Source organism: Macaca thibetana, chromosome 1 (genome assembly GCF_024542745.1).
Source record: "Macaca thibetana thibetana isolate TM-01 chromosome 1, ASM2454274v1, whole genome shotgun sequence".
NCBI classification, from domain to species: Eukaryota; Metazoa; Chordata; class Mammalia; order Primates; family Cercopithecidae; genus Macaca; species Macaca thibetana.
In genome coordinates, this window is record NC_065578.1 from 5,614,827 (window position 1) to 5,632,005 (window position 17,179).

At 51.2% G+C, this 17,179-nt stretch overlaps 3 protein-coding genes across 6 annotated transcripts in view; 1 reads left to right on the plus strand and 2 right to left on the minus strand.

Annotated features, from left to right (window-relative positions):
* THAP3 (THAP domain containing 3) overlaps window positions 1-17,179 on the plus strand; it is a 399,270-nt gene that overhangs the window by 278,565 nt on the left and 103,526 nt on the right. The gene's annotated exons all lie outside the window — the stretch shown is intronic.
* PLEKHG5 (pleckstrin homology and RhoGEF domain containing G5) overlaps window positions 1-17,179 on the minus strand; it is a 614,078-nt gene that overhangs the window by 45,864 nt on the left and 551,035 nt on the right. The gene's annotated exons all lie outside the window — the stretch shown is intronic.
* Window positions 15,464-17,179, minus strand: part of NOL9 (nucleolar protein 9) — a 29,363-nt gene continuing 27,647 nt past the window's right edge. Inside the window, exons 11-12 of one of the 2 annotated variants that reach the window (XM_050787247.1) lie at window positions 16,478-16,611; window positions 15,464-15,800 (exon numbers count right to left, since the gene is read on the minus strand). In XM_050787247.1, the coding sequence (XP_050643204.1) occupies window positions 15,651-15,800; window positions 16,478-16,611 (284 nt within the window). In that variant the 3' untranslated portion in view covers window positions 15,464-15,650. Of the gene's footprint in view, window positions 15,801-16,477; window positions 16,612-17,179 lie in introns of those variants that run through there. The other variant, XM_050787257.1, reaches the window with a different exon arrangement.

Here is a 17,179-nt window from a genome sequence, read left to right on the forward strand (position 1 = left end):
CTGCAGCTCCCCCAAGCCAGGCTGCCCCCAGCACCAGAGAGTGACTGTGTGACTGCCACCATGGCCTGGACAGAGGGAGCAGGAGAGGGTTCTGCTGGCAGGAAGCCCAGGGCTGGACAGGGGAGAGGCCAGGCCCTCGGAAGCCGGGGAGCCCGTGCTGCTCTCTTCCCTGTGCTCAGAAACAGACTCCTGCTGGGCCAGGGACCCTCTCGGCCCCCTTTCCCTGGCTGTCCTTACAGCAGAGACGCTAGCATCTGCTGGTGCCCCATGTATTATACCAGGACTCTGGATTAACAGCCTTCAAGGTGACATCTCCTTTAATCTGCCCAGTGGCCCTGTGATTGGATCACTGTGACCCTATTTTACAGAGGAGGAAGCGGAAGCCCGGGGTGCCTGGAGACCTGCCCGTGTCGCCCAGAAGGGACTGGGCGCTGCCGCAGGGTCTCTCCACCACCCTCCACACCACTGGCTACTCCTTCACAGCCGAGATATTCGAGCTCCACATGCTCTGGGGTTATCCCAAGCTGGACGAGTGACCCTTCCTGCTCAGCGCCGTTCAGTGCTGCAAGCCCTGAGGCCACGTGAGCTCAGGTGGGCTTCTCCCAGCCCCAGATGTGCCCCCTGACTTGGACCCTGGGAGGCTTCAGGCCTGGACAAACCTCCCTGGCCTTCGAGCCCACTGGCATGGGTCCCTCCCCGGGCCACCCTGAGTGTGTGGGGGGTAGCAAAGCCAGAGAGTAGGGCCCTCAGGCCCACCCGGCTCGCCAGCGGGGTGGGAGGCGCAGTCACTGCCCAGCATCTGACCAGACCATCATCACCCACCCAACCACCAGCCGCAGCCTGGGGACAACTGCAGCCTGGGGCAGGCTGACCACAAACCAGCTCCCACGCCATTCTAAGCTCTGCCTCCAGGATGTCTTTCAGTGCCATCAGCCCTGCCCTGCACTGGCACAGCCTCAGGCCACCACCGCCCTGCCTCAGCCCCTCCCTGTCTCACTCTTACCCCCTCCAAGCCAGCCTCCAGAACCAGCCGGGCTCCCCAGGTTCAAATCCCAGCTCCAGCTGGCTGTACCATCTCAAACAAGTTGGGCCTCAGTTTCCTCATTTATACAGCATAGGCCTCCCAGGGTGGCCATGGGGGGTGAATGAATTAATCCAGGAGAGTGCCCTCCAAACTCGACGACAATGGCCAACAATCACAGCAGAAGCACAAAATGTAAGTCTGTAAATGTCACTGCCTTGATTAAAAGCCTGCCCCTAGCACGGCCACTTAGACCCCGGGGCTCCGCCCACCCACTGTTCCTGGTGGAATTGGTAGTTCCTCCCACCGATGCCTGGATCCTACTGCAGAGCTCCCCTCGCTCCATCTAGCCTGGGAGCCCTTAGAATCCAGACTCTATGGGGGATGCAGGGCCCAGGCCCAGCCTGGCCCAGAGCAGGTGCCAGGGAAATGCTTGTTGATTTGAACTAGAATCAATTTGCAATCAACCGTCTCTCACCAGGGCTGACTTCCAAATACCTCAAGGCTTGGTCCAGCTGGGCTCCGCCTCACCCTGTGTGTCAAGGTGGCAGAGCTCCCTGGCATCCAAGGAGGACCGTGCCCAGAAGGCAGCCCACATGCTTGGACGCCCCCGCTGGGGTCAAAGCTGGTCCCCTTGGAGGAGCTGAGACTCAGGCTAAGACCCAGCAGCTGCCACCTGCCGGGGATTTTTCAGCCCGAGGTGAGGGGAAGAGGCGGAAATGAAGGCTGTTCCTCAGGGCTGTCTGTGGCCAAGCCAGCAAAGCTACATTCCAGCCTCGCTGCCGGCTGCTGGCCGCTGCAGACTTTTAAACCTGGCCAGACAAACTGAGAGACTGGGGCCCTCTCGAGGGCCAAGTCTGTCCAAGGAACAAAGGCTCCTGGGCCCGGCTCCCAACCACCGAAAAGACAGGCTGGACTTCCAGGACAGCTAGGATTTCAAACCATCTACCCTATTGTTGAAACACTGGTCCTGTTGGTTGGAAACTGTCACTACTGTCTCTGTGGACATGCCCAGCAGAGACCCAGGCTGCCTCGGATGGGCCTTGTCTGACTGTTGGCCCACACAAGCCAAGGGCCCTTCCCCCTAAGCCCAGGACACAGGCCCAACCTCCAGAGGCAGTTTCTGTGCAGGGCAGCTCTGAGGTCTCAACCCATCTTGGCATTACGGAGGAGGCTGTTTCCTGAGAGCCTCCCATATGGGCCTGGAGGGGTTCTGCCTGGATCCTGTTCATTTACATCTCGAGAAGTGTAAAGCAGGGACAGGTATGGAGGCCCAAGTCTACCGTCCCAGCACTTTGGGAAGCTGAGGCAGGAGGACTCCTTGACCCTGGAGTTCAAGACCAGCCTGGACAACATGGCCAAGACCTTGTCTCTACAAAAAAATTAAAAATTAGCCAGGCATGGTGGCCCACCTGTGGCCCCAGGTACTCAGGAGGCTGGGGTGGGTCTCTGGAGCCTGGGAGGTTGAGACCAGGCTGGGCAACATAGTGAGACCCTGTCTCTACAAAAAGTTTAAAAATTAGCTGGGCATGGTGGTATGCACCTGTGGTCCCAGCTACTCAGGAGACTACGGAGGAGATGACTTGAGCCCAGAAGGTCAAGGCTGTGTGAGTTGTGAGGCGCCACTGCACTCCAGCCTTAGCGATAGAACAAGACTCTGTCTCAAAAAAAAAAAAAAAAAAAAAAAAAAAAAAGAAAGAAAGAAAAGAAAAGAAAATGGTTGGGTATGGTGGCTCATGCCTATAATCCCAGCACTTTGGGAGGCTGAGGCAGGCAGATCACGAGGTCAAGAGTTAGAGATCAGCCTGGCCAACATGGTGAAACCTTGTCTCTACTAAAAATACAAAAATGAGCTGGGCATAGTGGCAGGTGCCTGTAATCTCAGCTACTCGGGAGGCTGAGGCAGGAGAATTGCTTGAACCCGGGAGGTGGAGGTTACAGTGAGCCGAGATCACGCCACTGTACTCCAGCCTGGGTGACAGAGCAAGACTCCATCTTGGGGAAAAAAAAAAAAGAAAGAAAGAAAACTGGCTGGGTGCAGTGGCTCAAGCTTGCAATCCCAGCACTTGGAAAGGCTGAGGCAGGAAGATCACTTTAGGTCAGGAGTTCAAGACCAGCCTGGCCAACATGGTGAAACCCCAACTCTACTAAAAATACAAAAATTAGGAAAGCATTAATCCCAGTTATTCAGGAGGCTGAGACAGGGGAACTGCTTGAACCCGGGAGGTGAAGGTTGCAGTGAGCCGAGATGGTGCCACTGTACTCCAGCCTAGCAAGAGAGCAAGACTCCTTCTAAAAAAAAGAAAAAAAAAAGGAAGAAAGAAAATCATACCGAATTTTGGATATAACAACAGCTACAAATAGACGATGTGCTAAATGCTTTGAACATTTACAGCCTTCAGTAGGGACTCTGCTTCCTACAGTGATGGATTCAATAAATGAGACCCACCTTCCCATTTGTGACAACCAAAAAAGTTGGATGAAAAAATAATTTTTTTTTTTGAGGCAGTCTCGCTCTATTGCCCACGCTGGAGTGTAGTGGCGTGATCTGGGCTCGCTGCAACCTCCACCTAGAAGGTTCAAGCGATTCTCCTGCCTCAGCCTCCTAAGTAGCTGGGATTATAGGCATGTGCCACCATAGCCGACTAATTTTTGTATTTTTAGTAGAGATGGGGTTTCACCATGTTGGCCAGGCTGGTCTTGAACTCCTGACCTCAAGTGATATGCCCACCTCGGCCTCCCAAAGTGCTGGGGTTACAGGCGTGAGCCACCCCGCCCAGCCTGAAAACATTTGTATTAAATCATAAAAACAACAAACCAGGGCCCAGCGCAGTGGCTCACGCCTGTAATCCCAGCACTTTGGGAGGCAGAGGCGGGTGGAGTTTGAGACCAGCCATGACCAATATGGTGAAACCCCGTCTCTATTAAAAATACAAAAATTAGCTGGGCATGGTGGTGGGCACCTGTAGTCCCAGCTACTGGAGAGGCTGAGACAGGAGAATCACTTGAACCCAGCAGGTGGGGGTTGTAGTGAGCCAAGATTTTGCCATTGCACTCCAGCCTGGATAACAGAGTGAGACACTGTCTCAAAAAAAAAAAAAAGTATGAGGTCGGACATGGTTGTTGACACCTGTAATCCCAGCGCTTGGGAAGGCTGAGGTGGAAGAATCATTTGAGGCCAGGAGTTGAAACCAGCCTGGACAACAGAGCAAGACCCTGTCTCAGCAAAAAATTAAATTTTAAAAAAGGACTATATAAGAGGGTCTTTAGAAGTAGGAAATCTCGGCTGGGCGCGGTGGCTCAAGCCTGTAATCCCAGCACTTTGGGAGGCCGAGACGGGCGGATCACGAGGTCAGGAGATCGAGACCATCCTGGCTGACACAGTGAAAAACCCCGTCTCTACTAAAAAAATACAAAAAAACTAGCCAGGCGAGGTGGCGGGCGCCTGTAGTCCCAGCTACTCGGGAGGCTGAGGCAGGAGAATGGCGTGAACCCGGGAGGCGGAGCTTGCAGTGAGCCAAGATCACGCCACTGCACTCCAGCCTGGGCGGCAGAGCAAGACTCTGTCTCAAAAAAAAAAAAAAAAAAAAAAAAAAAGAAGTAGGAAATCTAACCAGAAAGATAAGCAAATTTAATGTAGTGTGCCCTCTGGACACCACCCTCGGAAGTTCTGGAGGCGTGACATCAGAGTCCCCTACCGCTGCCCCTGCTCCTCTGCCAAGAGCCATGGCATTTCAGCAATGCAAGTGGACAAGAGGGAAATGCCTGGTGACTATGTAAGGGGACACCTGTCTACCACGCCCCTCATATCTCAGGGACATTCCCACATAGGACAGTGACCACTTACTTTGCTGGGGGGAGAATAAGTGGCTGTCTGGATGACAATCTGGAAATGTCAGAATGTAATTGCTCACAGCCTTCCACACAGCAATTCCACTGTCCTAGGAATTCCCTCTACAGATGCTCTTTCACAAGTGCACAGAGACACAGACACAAGAATGTCCACTATGGCACCATTTGCAAGAATGAAAAACTGGGCTGGGCTTCGTGGCACACACCCAGCTACTCAGGAGGCTGAGGCAGGAGGATTGCTCAAGCCCAGGACTTTCAGAGACCAGCCTAAGCAATATAGCAAGACCTTGTATAAAAAGAAAAAAAAAAAAGTGAAAAATTAGAAACAACCCAAAAGTTCACTATTAGAGGCATAGTTTAAAAGTTCAGGCATATCCATATATATCGTGAAGCCATTAAAAAGGATGAGGAGGCCAGGCGCAGTGACTCACGCCTGCAATCCCAGCACTTTGGGAGGCCGAGGCGGGCGGATCACCTGAGGTCAGGAGTTCCAGATCAGCCTGGCCAACATGGTGAAACCCCATCTCTACTAAAAATACAAAAATTAGCCAGGCGTGGTGGTGGGCATCTGTAATCCCAGCTACTGGGGAGGCTGAGGCAGGAGAATGGCTTGAACCCAGGAGGTGGGGGTTGCAGTGAGCCAAGACTGCACCACTGCACTCACGCCTGGGCAACAGAGTGAGACTCTGTCTCAAAAAAAGAAAAAAATAAAATAAAAGATGAGGAATGTTTTTATGTGTTGGCAAGTTTTTTGTACTGGCATATATATATATATATATATATATATATATTTTTTTTTTTTTTTTTTTTTTTTTTTTTTTTTGAGATAGAGTCTCACTCTGTTGCCCAGGCTGGAGTGCAGTGGCACGATCTTGTTCACTGCCACCCCTGCCTCCCAGGTTCAAGCAATTCTTCTGTTTGAGACTCCCGAGTAATTGGGATTATAGGCGCCCTGCCACCACACCTGGCTAATTTTGTATTTTTATTTATTTATGTTTAAATTTTTGTATTTTTAGTAGAGATGGGGTTTCACCATGTTGGCCAGGCTGTTCTCAAACTCCTAACCTCAAGTGATCCATCCGCCTCAGCTTCCCAGAGTGCTGGGATTACAGGTGTGAGCCACCTTTCCCAGCCACAAATGTATTACTTTTATAAGCAGAACAAAAGTGCACATGTGGGCAGGCAAGGTGACTCACACCTGTAATCTCAGCACTCTGGGAAGCTGAGGCAGGTGGATCACTTGAGGTCAGGAGTTTGAAACCAGCCTGGCCAACATGGTGAAACTCTGTCTCCACTAAAAATACCAAAAAAAAAAAAAAAAAAAAAAATTAGCTGGCTATGGTGGCAGGCGCCTGTAATCCCAGCTACTAGAGAGGCTGAGGCAGGAGAATCGCTTGAACCTAGGAGGTGGAGGTTCCAGTGAGCCGAGACCGTGCCATTGCACTCCAGCCTGGGCAACAAGAACAAAAGTCCATCTCAAAAAAAGAAAGGCCGGGCACGGTGGCTCACGCCTGTAATCCCAGTACTTTGGGAGGCTGAGGTGGATGGATCATGAAGTCAGGAGTTTGAGACCATCCTGGCTAACATGGTGAAACCCCATCTCTACTAAAAATACAAAAAATTAGCTGAGCATGATGGTACGTGCCTGTAGTCCCAGCTACTTGGGAGCTGAGGCAGGAGAATCGTTTGAACCCAGGAGGTGGAGGTTGTAGTGAGCAGAGATTGTTCCACTGCACTCCAGCCTGGGCGACAGAGTGAGACTCCGTCTCAAAAAAAGCAAAGTGCACATGTGTATTTATATTTAAAGGGCTTAAAGATACAATCAAGCATATGCTGAGAATAGGTGACCATTCTCTGCTGTTCATGGGGTAGGTATGATACAGGGGACACTCCTAAAGGTCTGTAACCCCCAGTGTCACCCACACCTGGACACAATCTCCCTTTAGGAAATAAGAATTACACGGCCATGTTACTATGTGAGTGCTGGGGGCTTACATATCACATGCTGTCACTGCCACTGTGGTTCACACAACTCTATATTCCCTGAATACTAGCAGGGGATGAGCTTGTGGGGGTGAGCAAAGGAAGAAAAAGTCAGCAGCTCAGATTCCTTGCTGGGGAGGGGATGGCCCTGGGCTGAGGGGCCTGCGTGGCCTTGGGAGGAATTCTCCATGACCCGCTGTCAGCTTCATAAATCTTCTGGGCCAGCCATCGGGGAGACAGAGATAAAGGTTGGAACGGGCTCAGATCTGAGCACAACCAGAGGGGTCTGTGGCCCAAATGCCCCAAGGCCAGGCCAGGCCAGGCTATCCTGCTGGGGCCGGGATGTTTCCCAGACCAGGCTCCAAGTCCGGTGGGAGAATGTTACTGGATTTCATGAACACTATTCCTGACCCCCGACTCCCAAAATGCGTCACGGCAGATTATTAAAAGTAAACTTGAAAATATGGATGTGCAGGAGGAATTTCCTGGCCCTTCCCGAAAGCTACAAAGACAAGGTTGGGAATGGTTCCAGATCATCCTCGCCGGGGGCATGCAACTTGGATGCACAAAATGGGACAGTTTGAAGGGTCTTGGGCCATCTTTCTTACCCCACTTTCTATGTCACAGAGGGGGAAACAGGTAACCTTCCTCTAACACGAGAGTCACAGCAGCAAAACCATCCTGCCACCAGAGCCACCCTTCGGCGTGGAGTCTCGTCTTTCTTCTTTCAGGAGCTGGATGGCTGAGCAGCAAAGCCCCCTCCTCTGCCCTCAAATCAGAGCTGATGGCTAAAACTGCAGGGCTGGGAGGGCTTCACTCACTGATTAATGGATGAATGAGACAAAATGGATCCAGCCCGCAAGTGGCTCTTAGACGGTCTGGACTAGTTCAGTGAGTGCGAGTCCTTGGAGCCCTCCAAGACCTGCAAAGTTCCTCCTTTCACTCTGTGTCCTCAAACCTCCTTTCTAGACAAAAGAGACAGAAAACATACTCACCGGTTCCCGAACAAAGTTTGAGCCAGCTTGGAGGTGGAGACCCATGTTTTGTCAGGACTGAATTCATGCTTGACCTCTGTGGTGGTGGCACCCTGCCTGGACCTCCAGCCACATGCCAATGCCGCAGGCCTCTCCAGTCAGACACACAGGTCTCCGTCCTGCTTTGCCCAGTTGCCGTCTCAACGTGGAATGCTTCTCCCCGACTCAGCCCCAGTCTTAATTTCTGCAGCTGGACCTGCCTGCACAGAAAACCAAGGCGCTCTCAGCCCTGCCAGTTTGCTCCCCCTCTACCACGGGTCCCCTGGGCGCTGTATATTTGAAGGCACAGACTTCGCAGCTGCCGCTCACACTGCATTGCTTTGTCGGTGGTTTGTTCCCTCTTGGATTTTCCATTCCTGAGTGCCCATTCATGCCCTGGAATGGGCTCCCACACTGCTGGCTGCCCCGGAGGTGCCGTCCCTCCTTTCCAGGAAAGCAATGCCACAGAGACCCCAGCCTCTGCAATCCCAGCAGCCAGCAGCAGCCCCTCCACTGGGCTCCTCGGCTACCAGGAAGGCCTGAGAGTTCGGTGGCTTTCCCCTGCCAGGCAGAGAGGGGCTGGTCACAGCAGGAGATCAAGTGAGCCTCAAAACATTAGAAAAACTCAAGCCAGTCTGCAGAGCACCACAGCCGCCTTAGGGCCAGTTACCATAGCTACCCTTGGCTTCCCAGCCCAGCACATGTCTGCCCAGCTCAGCTCTGCTGATTCGCAAGACTTTGCTTGCTCAGCTCCTGGCACTGCAGACTGGACCTGCTGCCCCCTGACTTGGGGGGTTTCCACCCACAGTCCGCTCTTCCTGGCAAAGCCTTGGGAATACTTAACTTAGCAAGGTCTTTCTGAAGAGGCCCTGAACATCACGTGGTCTTCCCCCCTTACTGTGCAGATGGCCCCCGTATTTATTTTAGCCACTGTTTAGGCTGGGCTTGTCAGCCAAATCTCCGCCTCTCTGCTAGGCCCAACCCTATGAGGTGCGGGAAGACAAGGGCTGAGTCCTTGCTGCCAAGAGGCAGTTTTATCAGCGCAGCACTAGGTAGGGGTTTGTTTCAGGTTTTGTTTTGTTTTTTTCTTTTAAGTAGATGGTGTCTCACTATGTTGACCAGGCTGATATCAAACTTTTGGCCTCAAGTGATCCTCCTGCCTCAGCCTTCCAAGGTGCTGGCATTACAGGCATGACTCATTTCACTTTTTTTTTTTTTTTTTTTTTTTTTTTTTTTTGAGAAGGAGTCTTGCTCTGTCGCCCAGGCTGGAGTGCAGTGGCGCAATCTTGGCTCACTGCAAGCTCCGCCTCCCAGGTTCACGCCATTCTCCTGCCTCAGCCTCCCGAGTAGCTGGGACCACAGGTGCCCGCCACCACGCCCAGCTAAATTTTGTATTTTTAGTAGAGACAGGGTTTCACCGTGTTAGCCAGGATGGTCTCGATCTCCTAACCTCGTGATCCGCCCGCCTCGGCCTCCCAAAGTGCTGGGATTACAGGCGTGAGCCACCGCGCCCGGCCCACTATGGTTTCTTCTAAGCATTGAAAAGTGATTGCCTGGAATAAAATGACCTATCTACAAAAAATTACACAACAATTAAATTCATGTTCTCAAAATATTTAATGATACAAAAGTTCATCTGTTAACTGAAAAGAGCTGAACAGAAACCATACATATTTTGTAAAATACACACACACACACAGCCAAGCCCCAGCTGAGACACCTCACAAGTCAGTGATTACCTATGTGATGGTGGACTGGAGGATCACTTTCTACATGTGTAAGCTGCTTATAAAATTTTAAAAGCAACAAATGGGGGTTTATGAAAAACTTTCAGGAATGGGTTATCTATGGTGGCCACGGAGCTTGCTTCCTCAAGGGCTCTGACCACAGGAAGCTTGGCAGCAACAATTTTAAGGTAAATCTGCCGGAGGCAAGATGAGTAAGTAGCTACGAACTCAGTTAGTTTCCGCGTCCCTCCAGCATGACCGTGAGGAACACCGTCCTGGTGCCAGCCTCCTGAGTTTACCATCTAATCAGAGGCTAGTCACACACCAGGAGTTACTGACCGTTTTCTACATGCCGGAGACTGTGCTAAATCTCTTATAGACATGACTTCACTTACTCTTCACCAAGGAACACTGAGGGAAGGACAATTACCCCATCTTCAAACACAAAACAGGCTCAGGCTAAGTATCTTCCTCCAAGTTACACCACTGACAAGTGGCAGAGCCAGGATTTGAACTCAGCGCTCTATAATCAAAGCCTGCTGTCTTATCCACGATCTTGTCATCCAAATCTAAAAACAAATGACCTAGGCCAGGCACGGTGGCTCATGCCTGTAATCCCAGCACTTTGGGAGGCCGAGGCGGACGGATCACAAGGTCAGGAGCTCAAGACCAGCCTGGCCAACATAGTAAAACCACATCTCCACTAAAAATACAAAAAAATTGGCCGGGCACGGTGGCTCATGCCTATAACCCCAGCACTTTGGGAGGCCGAGGCAGGTGGATCATGAGGTCAGGAGATCGAGACCATCCTGGCTAACACGAGGAAAACCCCCAACGAAAAAGCTCTAAATGACAGGGTTGTTCATAGGTGCAAGTTCAGGTCCAGCCTCCCACAGGCAAAAATGGAGCTTTCCCAAGAGCTGGTCTGCCAGTCCTTCTTCCTTCCAAACAGCCCAGTCTCCAGTTGTGCCCTGTGGTTGTCTCCGGCCTCAGACCAGAAGTCAATTTGGACAAATCTACTTAAGAGCCCCCAGAAGAGGTTTTCCAGATTTTCTTTTTTCTTTTTTTGAGACAGAGTCTCACTCTGAGCCCAGGCTGGAGTTCAGTGGCACAATCTGCGCTCACTGCAAGCTCCGCCTCCCAGGCTCACGCCATTCTCCTGCCTCAGCCTCCCAAGTAGCTGGGACTACAGGCGCTGCCACCACGCCCGGCTAATTTTTGTATTTTTAGTAGAGACGGGGTTTCACTGTGTTAGCCAGGATGGTCTCGATCTCCTGACCTCGTGATCCACCCGCCTCGGCCTCCCAAAGTGCAGGTATTACAGGCGTGAGCCACCGCGCCCGGCCTCTTTTTAATTTTTTTTGAGATGGAGTCTTGCTCTGTCACCCAGGCTGGAGTGCAGTAGCGTGATCTTGGCTCACTGCCAACTCCGCCTTCTGGGTTCATGGCATTTTCCTGCCTCAGCCTCCTGAGTAGCTGGGACTACAGGTGCCCACCACCACGCCTGGCTAATTTTTTGTATTTTTAGTAGAGATGGGATTTCACCATGTTAGCCAGGATGGTCTTGATCTCCTGACCTTGTGATCCGCCTACCTTGTCTCAACTGAAAATAGAAAAAACGGCCCAGCGCGGTGGCTCAAGCCTGTAATCCCAGCACTTTGGGAGGCCGAGACGGGCGGATCACGAGGTCAGGAGATCAAGACCATCCTGGCTAACACAGTGAAACCCCGTCTCTACTAAAAAATACAAAAATCTAGCCGGGCGAGGTAGCGGGCGCCTGTAGTCCCAGCTACTCGGGAGGCTGAGGCAGGAGAATGGCGTGAACCCGGGAGGCGGAGCTTGCAGTGAGCTGAGATCCGGCCACTGCACTCCAGCCTGGGCCACAGAGCGAGACTCCGCCAAAAAAAAAAAAAAAAAAAAAAAAAGAAAAAATTAGCCGGGCGAGGTGGCAGGTGCCTGTAGTCCCAGCTACTCGGGAGGCTGAGGCAGGAGAACGGTGTGAACCCGGTGGGGCGGAGCCTGCAGTGAGCCGAGATCGTGCCACTGCACTCCAGCCTGGTCAACAAAGTAAGACTCCGTCTCAAAAAAAAAAAATTAGCCAGTGTAGTGGCGGGCACCTGTAATCCCAAAAGTATCCCCAGCTACTTGGGATACTTTGAAAATTACATACAAAAATTACTAAGAGGCTCAGGCGCAGTGGCTCATGCCTGTAATCCCAACACTTTGGGAGGCTGAGGCAAGCGGATCCCCTGAGGTTGGGAGTTCAAGACCAGCCTGACCAGCAAGGTGAAACGCCGTCTCTACTAAAAATATAAAAATTAGCCCGGTGTGGTGGCAGGTGCCTGTAATCCCAGCCACGTGGGAGGCTGAGGCAGAGAATCCCTTGAACCCGGGAGGCATAGGTTGCAGTGACCTGAGATCAGGCCACTGCATTCCAGCCTGGCGACAGTGAGAGTCCGTTGCAAAAAAAAAAAAAAAAAAAAAGAAACAAAAAAAACCAAAACCAAAACCTAAAGAGTTTTTGTCAAGAATAGCTTCAGGCCGGGGATGGTGGCCCACGCCTGTAATCCCAGCAGTTTGGGAGGCCGAGGCGGGTGGATCACAAGGTCAGGAGTTCGAGACAAGCCTGACCAACATGGTGAAACCCCATCTCTACTAAAAATACAAAAATTTGCTGGGCGTGGTGGTGCATACCTGTAATCCCAGCTACTTAGGAGGTTGAGGCAGGAGAATCGCTTGAACCTGGGAGGCGGAGGATACAGTGAGCCGAGATCACGCCACTGCACTCCAGCCTGGGTGACAGAGCTAGACTCTGTCTCAAAAAAAAAAAAATTGCTTCAGCAGTTTGGGAGGCTGAGGCAAGCAGATCACGAGGTCAGGAGATCGAGACCAACCAATACAGTGAAACCCCATCTCTACTAAAAATATAAAAATTAACCAGGCGTGGTGGTGCTCACCTGTAATCCCAGCTACTTGGGAGACTGAGGCAGAAAAATCGCTTGAACCCGGGAGAGGATAGGCTGTAGTGAGCCAAGATCGCGTCACTGCACCCCAGCCTGGGAGATACAGCAAGACTCCGTCTCAAAAAAAAAGAGCAGCTCCAATGGAGAACTCCTTATTACCCAATCTGACCCATAATGGACTGTGGAAATGACACAAAGTCCAATCCTGTCTTTCCCCTAAATGCCCTTAATGCCACTGCCAGTGGCCGGGCGCAGTGGCTCACGCCTGTAATCCCAATACTTTTGGGAGGCCAAGATGGGTGGATCACCTGGGGTCAGGAGCTCTAGACCAACCTGGCCAGCAGGGTGAAACCCTTTCTCTACTAAAAATAGAAAATTAGCCGGGGTGGTGGCGCATGCTTGTAATCGCAGCTACTCGTGAGGCTGAGGCAGGAGAATTGCTTGAACTCGGAGGCGGAGGTTGCAGTGAGCCCAGATTGCGCCACTGCACTCCAGCCTGGGCAACAAGAGCGAAACTCTGTCTCAAAAAAAAAAAAAAAAAAAAAAAAAAGGAAAGGGAAAGAAAAGCCACTGCCGTCAATAATGGAATGAATCGTCATCCCGGGGAATGGTGCTGCTGCAGGTCTGACCGGCACAAGCTAAAGTTCACCGCGGCCTAGGCTCCCGGTCTCCGAACCTCCTTCCCTAAACCCTGTACAGCTTCCTGGGTCAACTCTAGCCCCAGTAAGGCTATCTGACCAACAGCTCATAGCTCCCTCTAGAGGCAACGATTTTGACCACCATGCAGGCTGTATTTAAAGCCTGAAGGCAAACCTAGATTGGATGCAAATATAATTACAGGGCACCAGTTTCATTCTTCCAGAGCCTTGCTGCAATGACCTCCAGTGAGTATAACTGTAAAGATACAAGTGGAGAAAGACAAAATGTTGATGGTGGTGCATTGTCTTAAAATTCTTTACAAGGCCAGCACAGTAAAACATGATACGAATGAGCCAGATTTCAACATAAATAAGGGGCAACTAAGAAGCCAGACTCAATTGTCTCAAAGGCATCAAAACCAATCACCATAGCAAAGTTTCCTGGGCTTATTTTAAGTCATTTGCTGTTGGGTCTAAGAGGTGCTGAGGGGCCACCATAAAATACTAAAGACAATGATAACCAACAGTTTAATTGTATATAAATGTTAAGTGTTAAAACCCACACATCCTAATAGTCTTACAATGTGATCATGCTGGGAAGATGGCGGTGGTCGTAATACCAATTGGAACCTCAGCCCCAGTAAGTATCCTGTTGTCTTAAATGCAGAAAATGATGTGACCTGGTCCCATCACATGTTTACACAATCCACTTCCAACCTAGAGGACAAAGGGTCGGAAGCACCAGGGAGGACATGAAGAATGGCAGTCCGGTCACCAGCCTCCAGCACCCCCAGGAAAAAGCTCTAAAGGGCAGGGTTGTTCATAGGTGCAAGTTCAGGTCCAGCCTCCCACAGGCAAAAATGGAGCTTTCGCAAGAGCTGGTCTGCCAGTCCTTCTTCCTTCCAAACAGCCCAGTCTCCAGCTCTGCCCTGTGGTTGTCTCTGGCCTCAGACCAGAAGTCAATTTGGACAAATCTTTTTAAGAGCCCCCAGAAGAGGTTTTCCAGATTTTTTTTTTTTTTTTGAGGAGTCTCGCTCTCTCTCCCAGGCTGGAGTGTGGTAGCACGATCTCGGCTCACTGCAAGCTCTGCCTCCCGGGTTCACGCCATTCTCCTGCCTCAGCCTCCCGAGTAGCTGGGACTACAGGTGCCCGCCACCACGCCCGGCTAGTTTTTTGTATTTTTAGTAGAGACGGGGTTTCACCGTGTTAGCCAGGATGGTCTTGATCTCCTGACCCTGTGATCCTCCTGCCTTGGCCTCCCAAAGTGCTGGGATTACAGGCGTGAGCCACCGTGCCTGGCCCCGAGGTTTTCCAGATTTGAAAGCAATTTCCTCAGCATAAAACCTCAGGATTAAAAAAAAAAAGAAGGGCTGTTGGGTCCAAATTTATATCTATCGAACCCGTTTAAGTTTTTATTTTCTTTTTTAAAAAAGATAAGGTCTTACTCTGTCGCTCAGGCTGGAGTAGTTTGTGTACTCCAGCCTGGAACTCAGAGGCTCAAGCAATCCTCCAGCCTCAGCCTCCCAAAGTGCTAGGATTACAGGTGTGCGTGAGCCACCACGCCCGGCCCTATCTATTTTTTTTTTTTTTTTTTTTTTGAGACGGAGTCTCGCTGTGTCGCCCAGGCTGGAGTGCAGTGGCCGGATCTCAGCTCACTGCAAGCTCCGCCTCCCGGGTTTACGCCATTCTCCTGCCTCAGCCTCCCAAGTAGCCGGGACTACAGGCGCCCGCCACCTCGCCCGGCTAGTTTTTCGTATTTTTTTTTAGTAGAGACGGGGTTTCACCGTGTTAGCCAGGATGGTCTCGAACTCCTGAGCTCGTGATCCGCCCGTCTCGGCCTCCCAAAGTGCTGGGATTACAGGCTTGAGCCACCGCGCCCGGCCCGGCCCTATCTATTAAACCTTGATTGAATGTAACAGACCAAGTACAACTGCACCAAATGGATGGGCTATAACCATCCACACTGGTTCCAAGGAAGCAGACCGTCGCTGGCCCCCAGGTCTGCACATGGCTCAGGCAACGCTGTGGTGAGCCCTTGTATTCATTATGCTTGAGATCCTGCAGGTTGGCCTTCTTCCTTCCTTCTCAGTACATTGTAATGGCCCCAGTTTCCGTATTTTTATCCTGATTCTAATAGCCAGGTCCTTGAAGAACTTTCTGAGGAATCTCTGTTTTAATGGCACACAAACTGTTCTCTGCTGTTTTACTCCCTCTGGAAAGCACACCAGACAGCAAGTATGAGTACCACACAGAAGACTAGAGCAAATTCTAGCTCATGCAGCTTTAAAAGAGAAACTTAAGACTACTATACGACATTCACGAATTACACAGAAAACAGTGTTGCTGATAAGGGCACCATTCATGGCCATGAAACTCCATCATGTCTCTCGTGGTCAGGCTTGAGACAAAGCTTTCAGGTAGGAAAGTTTCTTCCCTTGTTAAAAATGCGAGCATCACTTCATTTTTCGACAGAACTTAGGTCTTCGGTATGGTTTCTCTTTATGTGCCTCCTCAGGTTCTCTTGCTCCAATTTTCTCTGATGCTCCAGGAATTTTAAAATTGTAATCCGTTGTGACGTAAGGTACGGTCCCTTCGATCCCACGCTGAAATGGAAACACAAAGAGAATTCATGGAAACACTCCAGGTCCAGGCCAGAGGGGTTTACAGCGCTCTCTCCCACCTGAAGGTAGTGTCCTGACAGTCTGGGTGGGGACTTTTCACTTTTAAGGCATTTGATCCCTTCCTTCAGAGCCCCCTTTAATCAACTGGCTCGGTAACAAACGTGCCGGGCCCTCCCTTCTGTCCCATTCCATCAACACAGCAAACAGCGTGAGGCTGAGTGGGGGTGCAGTGCACGTCCCTTTCAAAAGAGGGACACGGGAGGATGAGAATGGTGGGAACATGCCCTGTACCCAGAGCCCACTCGCAGCCCCTGTGGCTGGCTCTGGGGCACACAGAAGCTCTGGCCTGGTCCCGTGATGCCTCTGAAGACTGTCCTCAGGAGGGCAAACCTGAGAGGGCCCCTGCTTGCTCTAACACAACCTACTCCACCACAGGTTGCAGTGAGCCCAGATCGCGACACTGACACCATGAGTGACAGTGATTCGTGGTCTCAGGCCCTGGAGGCGGCCCTGACACCGTCTTGGCTCACTCAGGACCTACAACAAAGTATAGGTTTCCCAGATCACCCATTCCCATGACCCCTGACCCTACTTCAGCTCCTCACTTCCTGTGGACCTGAGTAGGCTCCTTCCAGGGCTGTGCCTGGGGTAAGGCTCACCTGGCACTTAAGGACACAATGTGGAATGGCAATAGCTCCAACGAGCAGACAATTCACGGTCCTTAGCTCTTCCGGGGGCACAGGAGTGAGGATGTGGTACAGCCGCTTCTCCATGTCAATGCCTCTACAGATGCCTTCAAGACATGCGCACAACACAAAAATCACCCTTTTGGAAAACATCAAACCTCTCCACCTTTAGAAACTGCAGAATGGTTTTGAACATAAGTCTTGATTTCAACTCTGTTTTGTTTTGAAAATACAAAGAGCTGGCCGGGTGTAGTAGCTCACGCCTGTAATCACAGCACTCTGGGAGAACGAGGAGGGTGGACTGCCTGAGATCAGGAGTTCGAGACCAGCGTGGGCAAGACGGTGAAACCCCATCTCTACTAAAAATACAAAAAATTAGCCAGGCGTGGTGGCGGGCACCTGTAGTCCCAGATACTTGGGAGGTTGAGACAGGAGAATAGCTTGAACACAGGAGGTGGAGCTTGCAGTGAGCCGAGATGGCGCCACTGAACTCCAGCCTGGGTGACAGAGCGAGATTCTGTCTCAAAAAAAAAAAAAAAAAAAAAAAAAAAAATACAAAGAGTCAAGAGACAGAGTCCTTGAAAATTGGGACAGTTTGTACCTTCCCTGTGTTCAGCCATGAGGAACCAAAATGGTCTACATGCAAAAGTCCTAGATTGGGCCAGCTGCGGTGGC